Source organism: Camelus dromedarius, chromosome 33 (genome assembly GCF_036321535.1).
Source record: "Camelus dromedarius isolate mCamDro1 chromosome 33, mCamDro1.pat, whole genome shotgun sequence".
Lineage (NCBI taxonomy): Eukaryota > Metazoa > Chordata > Mammalia > Artiodactyla > Camelidae > Camelus > Camelus dromedarius.
Window position 1 is genome coordinate 6,010,608 of NC_087468.1, and position 19,214 is coordinate 6,029,821.

A 19,214-nucleotide genomic window follows, 5' to 3' on the forward strand; every position below is an offset into this window, starting at 1 on the left:
TGGTGCCGGGACGTCCTGGCGTGCAGAACCATCATAAACACTGGTCCTGATCTACCCCACGGTGGTTTGAGAGAAGATTAAAAATAATTGTCAATTACAACTACAAGTCTTAAAGAAGCTCCCGAAGCCAAAGTGTGTTTGTAGTGTGCCCTTTAATTACTTCTCCCTGAATTGCTGGATGTAACTCAGGGATTCAGCTGTCCGGGCGCTCACAGTCTGGAGGGATCCCTGCACAAGGTCAACACGGAACACACAGCAGGGAGATCTGAGAGTTGGGAGAAAGTGTGAGTCCCAGGACAAGGTCCAGAACCCACGTGTTCTGTCTAAGGTCACGACCTGCCTCTCTCCCCTGTAGGTCTATTATGTACCTGGGTGCCCCCAACTCCTTAGGTACCAGACACCAAACTTCTCTTTTATCATCAGACTTCTTTATATCAAAAGCAACAACTAAAGATAAATGAACTCAACTGATGAAGTGCAGACTCTCACAAAACACCTTATTTCTCCTGGGAGCCTCCTGAGGCTAGGGTCAGAGGGCGTGGCCCTGAAGCCAGGCCTCTAGGTTGGCCACCTGCTCCGAGACGCACCAGCCACGTGCCCCCGTGTGTTCACTGGATGCCTTTCCTCCACCATCTGTGTGACAGGGACAAGAGCAGGACTCAGCTCGAGGACTTGTGACGAGAACACTGTGTCCAGCTGGAGGAGCACTGTGATCAGCCCGCGGGGCCACCAGCATCGTGCTCTGTGGCATCGTATCCTGGTGCTGGGCACGCGCGGTGCTCAGTGAGTGGTAAATGCTTCCCAGGAGCACGGAAGGCAGGCAGGAGCAGAGAGAGGAGGGAAGGCCAGCTGACAACCGTTTGGGGAAATGCTTTTTAAAGGATAATTTCTGAAGAGTAAAGTTAAGACCAAGCTTGAGATTCTGGTTTCTCTTGGAGTTGCACTAATTAACATTTATTATTTCAAGATACAAAAATGCAGTGGTAGAAAAAGAAAACACACAAAGAAGAAATCTGTTAAAACTCCCCTCAAAAAGTGCAACCCCCTCCCTCTCTTAGGCACTGAGTCTTCGGGAAAAGCTGTACTAACTCCTCTCCCATCACTGAGTCAGAGCTTCGCCAGAGATGAACACACACAGCATCTTGTCTTAATACTTTTTTTATTACAATATCCAAAAAACTGAGTATGCAAGTTTAGGGGGTCTTAAAACCCCTTCCTCAATTGTAGGAATGCGCCATCTCAAGACTGTGTATTTAAACTATAAAGGAGTTCAAATGTAAAGAAGAAAGAAAATGCGTTTTCTTCATAAACATTCTGTGTCTTACTACCCATCACATATTCTTTTGTAAACCCTGAAAAATTTCCCTGTAAAGCAAATAATATATATTTATATATATATATATAGTGTGTGTGTGTGTGTGTGTGTGTGCACGAAGTGTTGGTCACTCCCCTTCCCCAAAGATCAGCTGTTTTCCTTAATCATCTGTATTAGTGTCAACAAATGGCTACAGATACGTATCACTTTGAGAATTAAATACATAGTTGTGAAATCGAAACAGAGCCGCAGGGCTGGAGGAAAAAGCACTGGCAGACGGCACACCTGGGGGTACATTTCCAAAGCCTCTGTCTCTCCAAGTCTCCGGCCCCTCTCCTGCAGACCGACCTTCAAGGACATCTTTTCTTTATTGCAAGCACAGCCCCAAAGGCACTGGACAGCATCCTCCCTCCTGTCTCACCCGGCGGTTCTGGTATTGCCACGAGCACACGGCCCCGACTCCCACCCCGGAGAGTCTGGGGCCGTGTATGCGCCAAGGACGTGGGCCCGGGGCTGCCAGGACCAGGGCCAGGACCCTTGCCGGTGCCGCCCAGAGCCCCGGCACCACTCTCGAAGGTGCTGTAGTTCACTGAATTAACGGCAGCTTCGGTGCATTCAAACCGCGCCCGGTGTCTCCTTTACGAGGGGTCTGTTGGCCTGAGCGGTTTGAACAGACTAAGGCTGTTTCCCAAGTAGAAGGAATAAAGTGGACAAACTCGCCCCTCTTCCACTGCCCCGTCTCCTAAACTGGCCGGCGGGGCCTGGGATGGCGAGGGGGCAGGCGGAAAGGAGCACCGGGCGGAGGGAGCAGTACCATGGACAGGGCCCGGGCTGCAGGTCACCCACGGGGGGCACGCAGGCCGCGGCGGTCACTGCAGGGCTCTGACGAGGTAGAGCTTCTCCCCGTGCTCGCTGGTGAAGATGGGGGCCTTTTTGTAGTGTTCCACCAACTCGTCCATGCTGTGAAACCGCCGCTGCCCGATGCAGTAGACATTGTCCACCAGCTGCACCTTGAAGTGTTTGTTCTTCCCTGATGCTTTGAGAGACACGGAGAAGTCACTGGGCTGCGGAGGGAAAGGGAACAGGGGTTACGACTGGACATGCGGTGCCTGCTGTCCAGGGCGACCCGGAGGCAGCCCGAGATGCGGATGCTCTGGAGCGAAGGACACTGGAATTTGGTTAGGACGGTTCCGGTGCTAAACGCATTTTAGTCATGTGAAGATGGGGAGACTTATGGAAGGCATGGCAACCTTGTTCACCTGAGTTTTTCTTTTCTTTAGCTGTTTCTGGAATTTTTAAAAAGTGGTCTGCATACAGGCAGCAGCTAGAAATCCCACTTGCTCTGACTTCTACCACTATTCGAAGTTCAGCCAACAGCGTGGTCCTGGCACAAAAACACACAGACTCACGGAGGACAGAGAGCCCAGAAATAAACCCATGCACTTATGGTCAATTAATCTACCACAAAGGAGGCAAACTATATTGACAGAAAAGACAGTCTCTTCAATAGGTGGTGCTGGGAAAGCTGGACAGCTACATGTGAAAGACTGAAATTAAAACATTCTTTAACACCATGTACAAAAATAGACTCACACGGTAAAGACCAAAACATAAGACCCCAAATCATACAACTCCTAGGAAAATACAGACCGGACACTCTTTGATATGAATCACAGCGATGCTGTTTTGGATCTGTCTTCTAAAACAAAGGAAAGAAAAGCAAAGATAAACAAAAGGGAGCTAATTAAACTTAAAAAGCTTTTGCACAGCAAAGGAAACCATTGGCAGAACCAAAAAACAACCTACTGAAGGGGAGAAAACATTTGCAAATGGTAAAACCAGTAAGGGTCAGTATCCAGCATGTATAACCAGCTCATACAATCCAACCTCAAGAAAACAAACAACCTGATTTAAAAATAGGCAGGAAAACTGAGCAGACATTCCAAAGACGGAAATGCAAATAGCCAACAGGCACCTGAAAAGATGGTCAACATCGCCAGTCATCGGGGAAATGCAGATTGAAGCCCCGAGGTGTCACCTCACACCTGCCAGAAGCCATCGTCAAAAAGAACACATGTGGGAGTCTGACCTTTGAAGAGTGTGACTCGCTGTCCTGTACACCTGTAACTTATTTTCAAAAAATTTTTTTAATCTAAAAAGATTTCTAATTCTATGCTATTTACAAATAAATATTTTAAGAGCAGTGGAGAATTCCGGTTGCATTTTAACATGGTTCATAACATCCCCGAGGGGGCGTACCGTGCTTCATGTGCAGGTTTTACTGCGAAACGTTTAGACTTGTGATTATGTCGGCACCTTACTCATATTTGAAGATATTTTAGAAAGATGTTATTTTTGTTAAAATTGGTCTTTTATCTCATTTATTGAAAAATACGTAGGGTGAGACATTGAATAAGGAATGTTCTTTGGGGGAAAAAGGTATTGATTAGTTCAACATGCAATTATTGGTCACAGACCAGGCAGCAGACAGGCCACGCCCTGGATGTGAGCGGGAGCGGGAGCGGGAGCCCAGGACATAGCTCTGCACTGGCTTCTGTGCCTGTGGAAATGACTGTTTCGGGGGGAGGGACGCAGATGAATAAGGAAACGGCATATGGTCAGCTGCAAACCGTGCTAGTTCTCTGAAGACAGGAGAGAGTGCTGGGGTAGCGCAGGTCATTTAAATGTGCGGGGGTGGCCAGGGACGGTCTCTGCAGAAGTGGGGGCTGGGCCCCAGCAATGCAGGGGCGGCAGGGCTAGCGCTGGGGAGGTGGGACGTCGGCAAATGCAGGGAGGGAGGGTCCTGCCTCTTCTGAGGCACTAACTGGCCGGCTCTGCTGAGAGGGAGTTGGAGGGACGCTGGCCTCCCTGATGGCCTCAGAATAAAACCCAACTGCCCACCACGGCCCACCAGGGCTGGGTCAGTGGCCCCCACTACAGAGCCGATCTATGAGACGAAAGGCTGCCCCACCCCCAGGCCCATTTTCACTCTGGTTCCTATTTTTGAGTCATCCTTTGTCCCCGCCTTCGGTCAACCCTTCCTGTAAGTCTCTGCTCAGAGGCTCACCGCCCTGAAGACGCCTCCCCACTCTATAACCAGGTGAGCTCTGCCCCGCCTTGGCTTTCTGCAAAGCAGACAGCGCCATCACACATGAGGCCAGGCAGGGCCACGCCCGATCCCCTGCTGGGTCCACAGAGAGCCCTGGTGGTGGGAGCCGGATCACCCAGCACTTAACTGAATTCCTACAACAGCCTTTTCCCAAGCCCCGGAAGTCACTGCTGCGAGGTCCAGCAGCCCGGCCGGCTTTCCCAGCCCCCCATCAGGAAAAACAAGTGTCCCTGTCCTTGTCTTTGACATGGACTTCGCGAGTGTCTGATTAAAAGTGTACAAATCTTGCAAAACCAGAGACAACTCTGTAGAAACCAATGACAGCTCAGGGAGATGGGGCTCAGAGACAGTCCCGGCCTGGGAAGGATGGCGGGGGCCCCACCAGCCACAGCTGTCGGCAGAGAAGAATCAGAGAGACAGATGTCTTTACAGTTCATACTTACGTGTCCCTCTGCCTGAAACAGACCAAATGAAAACAAACGTTTGAGGGAAAAGCATCCCCTTACCTCCACACTAAACCTGGGGCTGGCTGCCTCGGAGGAAACCTGGGAAATGCTGGCGAGATGAAACTTCAGGAAGAGACGGAAGGTTTATCTCTGATCTGGCCGTGAGCTACATGGCATTTTCAGAATCACGGCCATTAGAGGGTCGGAGGCCAGCATGGGGTGGGGAGGAGGACACAGAACGTGAAAACAATTTCCCCAGCTGGGTCTCTCAGAAATGAATCAACACGGGGTGAAGATCTTCTGAGCCGGCCCAGGAGGGTGGGGGGACAGGGGGGCAGGGGCCAGAAAAAACAGAGACGTATCACCAGGAACCCTGATGTCACAATGACTCTGTCACCCCAGCCCCACCCACAGAACATTCTGCACAGCACAGAAGGACATTCCAAGCAGTCACCTGCACAATTCTCAGCCACTTCTGTTTTCCCAGGACCGAACCAGATGCATGCAAGCCAGCCTCACATCCCAACCCAAGGCAGGTGCTGTGGACGGTTCTGAAAACAGAACTGACTAGAGCAGGTGCTGCCGGACAGGTGGTCTGCACTTGCGTGAGGCCGGGGCATCAGCACCACCTCCCCGGCCACATGGCCATCAGTCCTGGAAGGTCAGGGGACACACCCGTCACCGCGCACCTGGGTCCAACAGCACATCCATCCTCCGCTCAGGTGTCCCTGAAGCCGTGTTTACTCTCAGGCTTCTACTAATTCTTACAAGCACACACATTCTGCGCTGCCAGTCTTGAGATGCAGACAGAGGGCGACCTCAGTGTTACAGTTCAGCGCCGACCAGGCTCTGTGCTGGTTTTATGGACACGTTAACCAGTTCACAGGTAAAGCAGCGCTGCGTGGAGGGAGGATGTGAGTGAGAGCCGGCGTAGGACAGACCTTTTAACTGAGCCCCTGATCCACACAGGGCTTTCTGAACAGGGAAGTCTGCTTTTCACCTAAGCTCCTTCATTTAACATCTTGGCGTCATGTGTTATCTGTATACGTGTGTTACCTTCAGGGAATTCTCTCCTCAACGTGAGTACACTTTCCAATCTTTACCCTCAAGTGCAGTTAACATGTTGCCACGAAATAATTCTGAACAGAGCCTGTAGATGAACTGGACCAGCTGGTCTCAAATTGTGCTCCCAAGACCAGCAACATCACTTGACCTCTTCTAAGCACGTGGCTAAGAAGACATACTGGGGAGGGAGGGACTTGCTCCCGGGCACTGCTGAGTCTTTAATAACCTTAAAACTTCCACTTATCATTCACCTTGGATTTAAGAGCAAGGTGAGAATAGAAATGCCTTTCGTGTGGTTCACCGAGCCTCCCAGGTGGACCCTGGATCGACTGCTGGTCATGCAGGTCTTCAAGCACCAATAATTTATGCATATATTTAACACTCTCTCTGCCCTCAAAGAGAGGACACCTTGTTGGTTTCCTATCAAAGGCTGTATCATTCTTTCCTTCTTGTCTAGTAAATGGGTGTTTTTCTCTCCGTTTTGCTTCTTTAAGGAAAGTAGTCTTTTGTCCGGAGAAGTATTTCCTTTGCCAAAAAAACTTAGAGCCAATGGGTTAAAGGCAGACTGTACCCCACTGATGAATATTTTCTGCTCTTATCTCAGAAAAGCGGCCTTTCAGTTTTCTCACTGCTGGGTCCCCCTCCCCACTTGTCCAATACAGCCCGCTTTGCATCAAAATGGACTCACTGCCTATATGCAGGCCCCTGGCTGCCAACAGCTACTCTTTGTTTTTATACCAGTTTATCTTCTGACTGGCATTTTCTTTCTCCTCTAAGTGTATCTGTGAAACAGTCACTCCCTAGGCTTAAAGCCAGTCCACATGCGACATGATCAAATATTCTTGTTCCCCTTAGCTTTTAAATAAACTTGTTTAAGTAAACAAAGAGAAATCAGTTGTCAGCCTCGGGACAGCCCGCGAAGTCCCACCTGCCGCATCTCCAAACGAGAGCGTTTACTGTCCACATTCAAGTCAGGATGTAGGTGTGTGTGTGTTCTCTCTCCCCGCCTCCCAAAACGCATCTCCTAAAGTTAACATAAATGCCTCAGAGGGCAGACTTTCAGAACACTGTTCCTGTCTTTCTCTGTCTTTTTGCCAAGTCATGCCTGGTGTGACTGATCAGTAATAATCTTATATATATGGATACACACACACACACACACACACACACACATCAGTTGACTGCTAGTGGTGTAAGTACAGACAGTGAGTCAATTTTGATTAAAAGAAGGCAACGCTGGACAACTAGGGAGGGTGAACTCCTGGAATGAGAGAACTGCTTTCTGATTCCGTGTTAGGACCTTGTGCTGCTACTGCGGGGACACTGAGGCCATCCTTGGGAACCACTTAGTAACAGGGCTGCAGGAAATACCCTCAAAGAGGCAAAAAGTGCAGCTGAGATTAAAAGGCTCTGTGCTGATGCAAATCAAAACCACAGTGAGATACCACTTGGGATGGTGGTTATGAAAAACAGAAAAACAAAAAACCCCACAGAAAAACAAAACAACAACTGCTGGCAAGGATGTGTAAAAACTGGAACCCTTGTGCACAGCTGGTGGAAGACAAAATGGTGCAGCTGCAGATGGCGGTTCCTGAAAAAATTAAACACTGACCCACCATTCGCTCCAGCCAGCTCTACTGAGTGTGCACCTTAAAGAGCAGATGTCTGCACGCCCATGTCCACAACAGCCAAAGGGTGGAAGCAACCCAAGCGTCCTTCGACAGATGAATGGATAAACAAACCATGGTCCATCCACACAACGGAGTACCATTCAGCTTTTAAAAAAAAGGAAGGGAATTCTGACACCTGCTACCACACGGATGAACCGTGAGGACATTACGCTGAGTGGAATAAGACAGACACAAAAGCACACACATGTGTGAGTGATTCTACTCATATGAGGTACTTAGTCAAATTCAAAGAGACAGTGAGTAGCAAGTCTCCTGGGGCTGGGTTGCGGGGGAGTTCCCCTTTAGCGAGTCCAGGGCCCCAGTTAGGGAAAGGGAAGCGCTCCGGAGGAGGAGGGTGGTAATGACTGCACAAATGACCTACACGTCTGCACTTACACTGAAAAATGATGAAAATGTTACATTGTATGTTATTTATATTCTGGCACAATAAGAAACATAAATAAGAAGTTCAGGGGCTACTCTAAAAAGGTCTGTGCAAGTCTGGTGGATGCCCTATGATCTTGACAGAGGGAATCGAAGCATCAGGCTGGGTGGTGGGTGAGGACACGTGCTCTTCCTGCCTGGGAAGCTGCCTGCAGGGGTCACACTGCAGGGAGGACTTCACCGCGCTGCTCCCCGCCTTCCGAGCTGTGTGGGCAAGGCCCCCGCTCTGCTGGGACACGGGATGCCCACCAGCTCCAATCGGAAACACAATGCAAACTCAGAGGGTTTGTTACCAAGCTCTAAACAGCTAAAAAGTAAACCAGCAAACACTTTGAGGAGATGCGTTCCACCCAACAGAACCTAATAGTCTACATAAAATTAAACCCTATGATGGTTATAATTTTCACCCTGAAGCCCATTTATGTCTCTCGGGAATGTAGTCTTAAGCAGAAATGGAGTTCCACTCACTGCTGGAAATATGAATAAAACCAGTAAGATGGCAAAATAGGGACCAGGGGTTTTCCAAGTGTGGTCCTTAGATCATCAACAGCCACATCTCCAAAGAATGTGCTAGAAATGCACATTCTTGGGCATTTCACGGGTCGCTGGGGCCGAGCAGTCTCTATTTGACCAAGCCCTCGAGGAAATTCTGATACATCCTTAGTTCGAGCATCACTGCTCTAGGGAGAAGGAGTGATGAAAACGCCTGAAAAACATCGAGTTTTGGTTAAAAGCTACAATTTCTGTAGAAAATGCAATTTGAAAAACCTAGGAAGGAATTATGCTAATTCAGCTCACACAGCTCACAGACGCCCAGCACCTGGGTATTCCCCACGGCAGCACCGCCGTCTAACCACATCCACAGAATATGTCTCAACAAATACGCAAGGATTTACAATGAGCATCAAAGGCAGGTAGGAATTTTGAATTCACTAGGTTTGACAAGCCAAGGATTAGCAGATGGAGGTATGATGATTAAACACAGCGATTAAGAACTGAAACTGTTTCATCCTGAGCTGCTAAAGAGGAATGACAATTACAGATTACGGGGGTGGGGGGGGGGAGTGTGGATGAAGGAAGAACAAACAGTGGGTGGTGAGATTCAGGACAGGAAAGAGAGGACCTTCTGGTTCATTCATTCATTCATCGGTAAAGCACGTCCAACAGACACCTGTGAAACCCCCAGACGTCACTGACACTGGGTATCACAGGATGTAATGATGCTGTTTGTTTTTTCTGAAATATGCATATCCCCCTCCCCTTCCCCCCTAAAAAAGCACAGCTTGCCCAGGACTCAGAGTTGGGTATATGTTTTACTTTTCAAAATAGAAAAAAAATTAAATATTTTTAAAAGCAAAATATCATCAGGCAAGACTCTAGCTTATTTATATTGGAACCACTCAGGATATTTTAAAATAACGGACATCTCGAAGACGTGCTCTAAAAAAGCGGCGTACGGAGGGTGCACAGGTCCTGCGGGGACCTCAACCAAAGGCGAGCCCTGGGCCCAAAGACCCCGAGAAAGGGAAAGGAACTTGAACGAGGTCCTGCGGGAACACTGACCCAGGCCCTGGCTTTGAAGGCCAGGCTCTCGTCTCAGAAGAGCCAAAACGAACAGGAGAAAAGACAAAGGAGGAGGGGAAAACAGACGGGGAGGCTGGCGAGAAGCCGAGGGAGAAGAGGACCAAGCAACAGGCTGTCCATCCGTCCATCCGGACGGTTCCTCACCAGCCGCAGATGACACTGAGGACCGACCTGCTTGTGAGCTAGGAGGCGGCACGGCTGGCCCCGCTCTGCTGTCGGCAGAGACGCAGGGACACGCCTGAGAAAACCTCAGCGCCCAGACCTCAGATGCGGTTAACGGCCAGGCCCCAGGGCATCTCGGCATCTCAGGTGGCCGCCACCTCCTCGAGCTGCTTATGCCAGCAAAGGGGGCCGCTTTCCACCAGGACCACAGCTGCCCCTCTCTCTGTGGCCTTGAAGTCCTCCCTGATCAGTCAACGGGAATCTTGAGAATGCACTTACCCTGATAAACACCCGTTCAGGGGACAAGAGCCACAGCACACAGCGCGTGCTTACTAGTCCGACAGGCTGCAATTCAGAAACTAAACTGAAGCCTGCAGGAGCCAACACAGCCATCGCACCAGACTCCAGCTCCCAAGCTCTGGTTTTGGGGGACCCGCTCTGTGGAAGGTGCATTTCCAGGGATCTACAAAATCGGTTGAGAGGTATTTCCATAATGAAAACACAGAAAGGCTGCCTCATGTGATGCCAGCCCAGTGCTCCCAGACACACAGCCAAAACAGCCCTCGAACCTGCGCTAGAGGTGGATCTGCTCCAGGTCGGAGGTCTCACACCCCCTACTCACTTCACACACACAAGTTCATCTCTCTTAACAACAGTCTCTTCCTTTCAATCATGCTCCTAAGTGCCTCAAAAGCTTTCAGAGATAGACTAGGGGGTGCCTGCGGCAGAGGTGACCTAAGGTTACATGCTTTAAAAAGGGAAACAAACCAACAAAAGGCTGTGCTGGAAACTCAGTGTCCACCTTGCTGAGAACATCTGGTGTGTCTCAGACCCAGAGAGGAAACCAGGTCAACCTCTAGGGCCGAGACGGGTCATTCACAAGGGAAACCGGGGCAGAAAAGGACGTTTGAGTCTGCAGAACAGAAACGGGGCAATATCTGTCAAGAGGCAACAGACCTTGGGAGGCTAAAACACACTTTACTCACCGTCCCTCTGCAAGAGCGCGCCTCGGGGGGAGGCAGTGCATCAGAGGCCGGCAGCCACTGCACTGGGACCTCGGGACACAGGCTGCACAGAACAACTGTGTTCGCCCCCACCAACACGAGCCCCAAATACCCTTGCTGTTGGAGGGCACTCCCACACACATGTATGTGCACACACGTACATGCTCTCCGATTCCTTCCCACTGCCCGACTTACCAAGGATTGGCTGCACCTGAGGAGGAAACAGCCTTGTACAGCATCCACACACATGCACATGTGCACACAGACACACGCACGCACACCCCTCTGCCCTCCAGGCTGTGCCGACCCTGCACTCACCCAGGACTTGCCGTCCTGGACAAGGAAGTCCTGCTGCACGTTACACACGCACACACATACACGCACACACACAGGCCTGCACACATATGCACGTGCACACACACGCCCCGCCGCCCTCCCGGCCACGCCCACCCTGCACTCACCGAGGACTCGCTGTCGCGGACCAGGAAGTCGCCCTGCACGCCCCGCGCGTTGAGCGCGCACTCGGCCTGGTGGCGCGTCACGTTGCCATAGTACCACTCCCGGCCCGCGAAGCGGCCGGAGCGCGCGGGCCCCGCGGGGCCGGAGCCGGCGTGCGGGGCCGGGCGCTCGCTCAGCACCACCACGTAGTTCTTGGGCACCAGGCCGACCTGGCCGCGGGCGTTGCGGCAGCGCCACCACTCGGGGTCGTCCTCGGGCTTCTCCACCACCTCCATGGTCTCGCCCTTGTCGAAGTTGAGCTCCTCCTCGGTGACCGAGCTGAAGGGGTACAGCGTCTGCACCACGTGCAGGACCCGCGCGCCCTGGCCGTTGCTGAGTGCGGCGCCCGGCCGCAGGCTCGGGCCTCCGGGCGCGTCGGCAGCCGCCTCGTCCAGCTCCTCCAGCACGTAGTTGGACGGAAACCAGCCCACCTGCCCGTTGTAGCTGCCCCGCCACCAGCCGTCGCTGCACTTCTCCATGACGGTGACGCGCGAGCCCTTCACCAGCGACAGCTCGTCCTCGCGCTCGGCCGCGTAGGCGAACTTGACCACGGCCGGGATGCTGAGGTCGTAGATGCGGTCGGCGCCGCCCCCGTTGGCGGGGAACTCTGCGTCCGTACTTGGCGTGGGCGACGCGTCGCGGGCGCTGGTCTTCCTGCGGGTCCTGCCGAGTCCTGCGGAGACACGGCAAGGGCTCAGGGAGGGGACGGGCAAGGGCTCCCCGCAGGGTCTGGGCGGAGGGGCGGCTCTGCGCGCAGGATGCTGGACGGCTTGGCCGCGGGCAGCCAACCAGTCACCAGCAGAGGAAGCGACAGCTGCACCCGGCAGTGGTCATATGCCTAAAAGCTGGGAGTTACTGAAACTGATGGCTCTGCTTCCCCCCATAAACTGCCAGAGCACCAGCAAACGAAGATGATAAAACAGTGTAAAGTCTAAAACTGATTAGAGCATCCGTGCACCCCTCAGACCAAAAACAAACATAAAAGCACATCCAGACACAGGCAAGATGCCTTCTGGGTTCTCGTATAGGGGGAAGCTGGAGGAAATTAACTCAAAGGCAGGCCCCAGCTTTCAGACCTTCAGGCCGCCCTGGTCGCACCTCCCTGACCACCGTGGGGCCAGCATTCCCCTTCCTCTACAGGGACACTCAGGGTCCTGGCATCAGACATCCACCCCCTTCTCCTTTCTTCTTTTCTTTCAAAATGGCAGACACTTCTCACAACAGGTGGTGATGAGTGAACTGGAAAAAATTAGCTGAAACATTAAATCCAGGGCAGAATTTTCATATTCTGGTTGAAAACCCACTGGTGGGTTGGAGAATCTGTTTAATGGGGTGTGACCCGCTTGCATACATGAGCTGTCTTCTCCCCTTCAGCTACACACGTGTGCGTGAGTCAGCGCAGAGCTGTAATGTGAAACTTTCTTCTTCCTGAGAGTGAGGAAGACAGTTTGAAAAGCCCTAAGGTAAAAAACAATGGCTTAACCGGGTTCAACGGCATGGAATTCTGGGACTTTGTCGAAAGTGACCCCAGGGGAGGAAGGCATGTCGGGGGCCATGCCCCTGGACTGGGGAGGCTGGCCGGGGTCCCCAGCCTTTCCTGAGAGGCGGCTGCTCCCCCACCAGCTGTCCCAACTCGGTCACTGTGGGGATTTTCGTGGTGCGGAAGCTGTGGCCATTGGCAGGTTTCTGTTTTTTTCCAAAATGACACCAGAGCACTTTTGCGGGGAGCTTCTGCCTCTTTCTCCCCTGATTCCTTCAACTGCAGTAGAGACAGCTTGGTCCTGAGAATAACCTTTGCTTCTGCTACCCTGCTGGGTCTGGGGGTGGGGAGGTCGGAGGAATAAAACGCTGCATCATTATCATCTCTGACCTCAGATCTAGAGAGGACCCGCCCCAGGGACACCTGAAGACACCAATATGTGTGTGATCATTTCTCTTCTATGACTTTTCATTTTTCCCAGTAGGAGCGGCAAACCCTCACACCCATTTGCAGTCTCAGTCCATCTTTCCCAACTAAACGGTAACTAACCATGACCTGGCAGACCGGAAGCCCTCACCAGCCCGCGCCTATGCTCACCCCCTCTCTGTGCCACGTCCGGGAGCACACACTTTCTGGCACCTTCTAAGACCTGTTCACCTTGGACCAGAGTGTGAATTCCTGGGGCAGCCTGGGCCGTGGACAGGATGACCCTCCCAGAGCAGCCTGGCCACATCCCTCACCCCCACCCGGCCCTCGGGGACAGCCCACACGGTGGAGGACACCCAGGCAGCTCCAGCCCTGCCTCGATGGACAGATGGAGGCCCGGACAGGCATGTGTTAGCAGGATTTGGGATGAGCTCAAACGATGTGCTTTTCTTTCAGCTCTCGAGTTAGTCGTAAAATCCCCGACTGTGCAGACTGCCTGGTGTTGGGACACTTTGGTTGGCGGTTTCCCTGCAGCCTGTATGGGACCCGTCAGGCTGTGGATGAGAATTTCCAGAACATGGCTGTTAGAAAACCGTTCCAGCTGCCGGCACGCTGCATTCAGCGATGTTCAGTAACTTTTATTTCCCCCTGCAAAGTAATGATTTTCTCTGCAGCTTGTTCAATAATGTATAGACTGCAATACCTTCGCGTGAAGAAAACAAAGAAGGAATGGAAATTGCTGTCGGAGGGAAAAAAAAAAAAGAAAAGCAGGGTGCTGTTTTGTGTGGCACCTGCTTGGGCATGGTCAGGACTAACTTCCAAAGTAAAGGTCAGGCTCTGAGGGCCCCTTGGTTTCCTTAAATCTCTGATCCTAAAGTTGTGGTAATTAGGATGGAGACGACATTTCAGAGGTGGCACTGGGCTGCTGCCGTGGGGAGTGACCACCCAGGGGACCCTGGAGGTGGGGGCAGAGAGCCTCCCCAAAACCCATGCACCCCCCCCACCTCCCCAGCAGCTCGGGTGTCACCACCCCACCCGGTCCTGGGCAGGGGCTCCCGCACAACCGCCTGCCCAGATGTCCTGTCCCATCAGGAACTGAGCCCGGGCACCCAGCTGCCTGGGCAGGACCGGGTGGGCGGCCGAGGGAGGAGGTGGGCGAGCTCCTGGCTGGGCCACCCCCACAGCCAGGCTATAGCCCAGACACCCGCTGCGCTACGCAGCAGGCTTTATCTGCATTTAATAACCATAATAAAAAATTACACGAGCTCCGTCAGGAGTGGTGTTTCCAACCCTGGGAGCAGACAGCAGCTTTTAAGGGGCGAGCATCTGAGCTGGATTTAAAGGTGAATTAGACATTTCAGCCCTTGTGACAGTTTTCTGGTGTCGAGCTACTGGCTCTCTGCACCTGGGTTACACTGTCACTGATGATTATAAGCACAGGGTCACTTTCTTGAATAAAATTAAACACATTAAAGAGTGAGTTCTAGTAAAAGGTTGAATATGTCCTACATTATTAATGTCAGTGATTTTAAAGTCAAAATCTTTTCTAGTCTCCTTTTAAGATGAAGGGATGTTAGAACAGACAACTTGAAAATATGCTCTGTCATCTTCCAGCTGGAATTCTGCAGATTTAAGATAAAACATCAACCTGATTTGACATAGCTCTGAATACACTCCGGCCCGTCCATTTAGACACAGCACACCTGAGTTTTAGGAGCTCTGTGACAAACTCACTTTATTTTTGTTACTAATCAGATTTGTCACATATACTAGATTTAATCAGAAAATTTCCTTACACCTGAAATGTGTAATTTATAGTAAGTTAAGAAAACGGGTTATTAATCTGTGGGGCTTTTCCCTCATGAGGGTTAGGAAAGTCAACTAAAAACTACAAAAGGTTTTTTATCATTAAATGCCAAGGAGACCTGACAAGATCTGACTCAGGCACCAGGTGACTGAAGTGACTTTCCACAGACGAGGACGTGTTTAATGCTTGGCTTCCAACAGCTTTTCTTGGTGCTGCCTGTGCATTTAATTTGTGTCTTGTTTTTTAGACTCGCTCCCACTACTCAGAGAATGCCAAGTGCCAGAAATTATAATCAAGTATTTGAACAAAGAGGAAAAAACCCTCAAATTTACTGGACTGAAGGATGTTTTGAAGGGTGACCGTTTGGGATTGATGCAATAGTTTGCTACTGTTTTAACCTGTTCAGTTCCCTTCACCCCCATCTCTTATTCAATGAAACGCCTCTCTTCTGGGTGACTCAGACCAGGACTGCCCAGGACTACACCCCAGTCGGGCACGTCTGTGTGACCAGGGAGGGTCGGGGTGGGCAGGACGGAGGCGCAGAGACACAGACACAGAACCCAGACGGCGTGAGCTGAGGGAATCCAACCAACCTTCCCAGTGACGGGAGAGAACCCCCCCCTTTCCATTTCCATCTTCTTTCTTTATTTTTCGCTTTAGCTACTTTTGAATTGATTTCTGTCACTTCCGTTAGGAGCTCTGGAAAACTTCAAGGAAAAAAATAAAATTTTCTCAAGAGGCTATCAGCGTAAGTGCGCGTTCTTAGTGCACACCCCTCGCCCTGTGATGAGCTGCTGTATTGTGCGCTGAATGGAACCCCAAGTTCAGGGAGCGGTGGCCCAGGATGGGGGAAGGGGGGAAGGAGACCTGTAGGAGGGACGGGAGCCACCATCCCCGAGGCAAACCCACCCTTATGGGGTCGGGCTGCCAGCAGAAGGAGGGACAAAGGGGCTATTCACCATCCGCGTGCCCAGATGGTCCCTTTCCCAGCAGGCGGACGTGCCAGGAGCCAGCGCAGAGGGAGTGGTGTCAGGGGCAAAGGCCTCCAGTCACACGGGTCCTCGTGTCCAGGGCCCAGAACCAGAATTCCCACCCTGGTCCTAAGAAAGCCTGTTCCGTTGTGAACAGGCAGGCAAGTGGCCTGACCGAATGTTCAAGCCTGAAAAACACTGGTTGAGAAGTGCAGGACTTTCTACCAAATGTGAGAGTCAAACGGTATCGCAGATGACGAGGAAAAGAATTTAAAAAGAAAATTTAAATTAAAAAACGTAAGTAAAAATATATATTTAGCATCTCTCAACACATATACCTGACCCACCAGAACGAGCACCTGAGTCTGCAGACAGGTGCACACAACGCGGAGAGGATTCCACGTGACGTGGGAGCATCACTGGGCATCTCGGGAGACAGTGCCCCTCAGGGTAAAGTGGGCCTTCATGCAGGCCCGTCCTCCAAGGAGGGACAGGGAGGCTCCTGGGACCACACGCTGCTTGGACAAGGCAAACGCTGGTTACTGAGGGGCCAGGTCCCCGCTGGCTCCAGGAGGGGGTCTGGGTGTAGCCCGGCTCGGCCTCCAGGCCCTCGTCCACCGACGGCTTGCATGGACGGCGCTCAGCCTGGGCTCAGAGGCCGGCTCCTGGCTCTGCTGGGAAGAACCTTGCCACTCTGGACGAGTAACTCCAGTCGCCTGATTTTCATAGAAAAGCTTTGCACGGGGTTAACTCCAGGGCCCTTTCCAGGATTCTAGAAACTGATGAGTGAACAGGACTGTTTCAATCTCACATGCCAGGCTGTGGGAAAGCGAACACAGGAGAACCGAGCGGTCCTCTGGGTCCTACGGCCACTCCTGTCACCAGCGCTTGGCTGAGCACACGGGGTGGACCGCACAGCTTCAGTCACCTTAGATCCGCACGCAAGGCCCCCTCCCACCTCCCTGCCGACTGGAGCTCCACTCTGAAAGCCCGCCAGTAAATTTCCCGAGGCAGACACTCAATTGCTTTGCTTCTTGAAAAACCCAAGCTACAAAATCAATGGAGATTCCCTGCCAACAGCCACCCCAGGACGGCTGGCTTCCACGAGGAAACACAGGCAGAGCCCCGGCCCGAAGCCCACAGTGAGCTGCCCTCCAGGCGGCTCCCAGCTGTGAGGACCACTGGGGACAAGTGGATGCTCACAGAATTAATTTGTTCAGAAGGAGAGAGAGGAAGTTCAGAGAAAGTGATGGCGGCCTGGAGGGGCTGGTCAGGGGACAGACGTCTAGACAGAGGTGAAGCTCTGCTGGGTGACGGGCCTGCCTGAAGTCACTGCCATCCTCCTGTGTCAGGCCGGAGCCCTCCAGACGCCCGCCTGTCCTCCCCTCCTGTCCAGGGAGCAGCGGTGAGTGCCAGGCAAGGGGGCTCGGGAGACAGGGTGCCTGCAACAGCCTTGCAGCAACCAGGGGGGTCTGCCCTCCACAAACACCCCCTGCAGCCCGCACCTGCCCCCGGGGGACAGACAGGAAAGTATACTAGAAAGAAGGAACATTTGGGGCACACGGATCGGGTCTAAAAATGAGAGCACGCCATATGGGGACAGGCAGCTAGAAACAGCAAGAAGATTTTACTTAATTCCTAGGTATTTTTAGTTCACACTTCTCTGCTCTAAAACTGAAGGCTCCCTTTTGAGTAACTTTAGTCAGAAAAGGGTGTTCTCTGTGTTCTTTAGAAAACTGAAGTTATGATAATTTTAACAAGAGGCAACCCAGGTGCCAGCTGCCGGGAAAGAAACTGGGAAACACTTCACGTGATGCTCCTGTCCGTCCTCGGGCACCAGGGGCCCCGGGACGCGCAGTCTGCTGCCCCCGGCCTTCCCGAGGGTCCGGACCCTCCCTCCTTTCCCACCGCCTCTCCTGGCTCTTCTCCCGTGAGCGTTCTTTTGAACAATCTGTCTCTATTTTCTCTCTAATTACCCTCCCACTCATCTGTTGTGAGTATGTTTTGCATTTTTTGTTCTGAATACTTGGAAGCTTACAATATACAAAAACACATCCAAGTTTATTCTGGGGGGCTGGCACTACGATTACTGGAGACGGTTCTTTATTCTGTGGGCCTTGTGTTTGGCAGGTCATTCATCTGCACTGTGAGCGACCTCACCGGGCAGGATTCTGGAGAGTTCTAAGTCGTGGTACATTACGTGCGATTTGTGTAATTAGGTTTTGGACAGTGGTAGACGGCACAGCAGAGACTTGGGGGTAGACCTCGAGTGTTAACCCCAAAACCCCCGCTGCAATATAGGGAAGAGGTGCTAATTTGCTGGAGAAGCTGAACCTTTAAAATCAAACTGAGATGAAAAGAATCACCAAAAAAAGATCAGCTTCTTTTCCCTCGTTTACAGAAAATACAGAGGCACCGAGCATCCGGACCACTGATGCGCCCAGAGGCAAGGACCGTGTGCGCAGGGAACGCCTCCCTCCCAGCAGGCTCAGGGCTGATCCCGCATAGGAAGGGCTGATATTCTGGGGACTAACCGCACGGTGGCTGCAAGAAGCCACCTGCGCAACCCGACTCTGAGTGTTCGTGTGCGTAAATACTGAGAAAACAGATGCAAATGCCCACAGTGTTTATTTCTGGGCAATAAGATCACAGGTGATTTGTGTCTTTTTCGTATTTTCCAGATTTTTAAAAAAAAGTACGCCCGTCTTCAATGAGCCACTTTATAATAAGCCGGCATTTCAGAGGTCACGGTTCTGAGGGCACCTAGGCAGAAATCCGCGTCGTACGAAGAGCCTGTGAACGCCAGGCTGGCTGAAGTCCTGCGCACGCAGGTGGGTTCCAGCCGCTGTGAAGAAGTGGCAACAAAAACTGTTCTTCAGTAAAGCACCTCCCTGGGAGAGGCTTCCCCGTCTCAAAAGATTTAGCACACGCTTTAAAACGCCTAACCAGCATGGCTTTATGCTTTTATGAGTCAGGTCACAATCCCGAGGCGAGATCGCAGCCCAGGAGGGCTCTGAGCCCTTCACAACGTGGCCCGGGCTCCCCCAGCAGGAACGGTTCTGAACGACTGCTCCTCGCTGTCTCGGGAGGAGTTCTCTGTGATGGAAGCGGAGCTCAGACGAGATCTAGTGTATTTGCAAATAAGGGCTCATATTGTTTTGTTTAACTATAAATTATTAAAGGAAAAGAAAGAAGGTTAATCCTTTCCTAACAGAGAGGTCTTTGGGGGGAAG

The 19,214-nt window shown here is 51.8% G+C and overlaps 1 protein-coding gene across 4 annotated transcripts in view; it reads right to left on the reverse strand.

Moving 5' to 3' along the window:
• Positions 1-1,142: 1,142 nt before the first annotated feature.
• The window catches only part of NCK2 (NCK adaptor protein 2), a 70,197-nt gene continuing 52,125 nt past the window's right edge, over positions 1,143-19,214 (reverse strand). For all 4 annotated transcript variants that reach the window (XM_031441020.2, XM_064481775.1, XM_064481776.1 and 1 more), the window contains 2 exons: positions 11,261-11,970; positions 1,143-2,379 (listed from right to left, as the gene is read on the reverse strand). In XM_031441020.2, the coding sequence (XP_031296880.2) occupies positions 2,185-2,379; positions 11,261-11,970 (905 nt within the window). In that variant the 3' untranslated portion in view covers positions 1,143-2,184. The remainder of the gene's footprint in view (positions 2,380-11,260; positions 11,971-19,214) is intronic.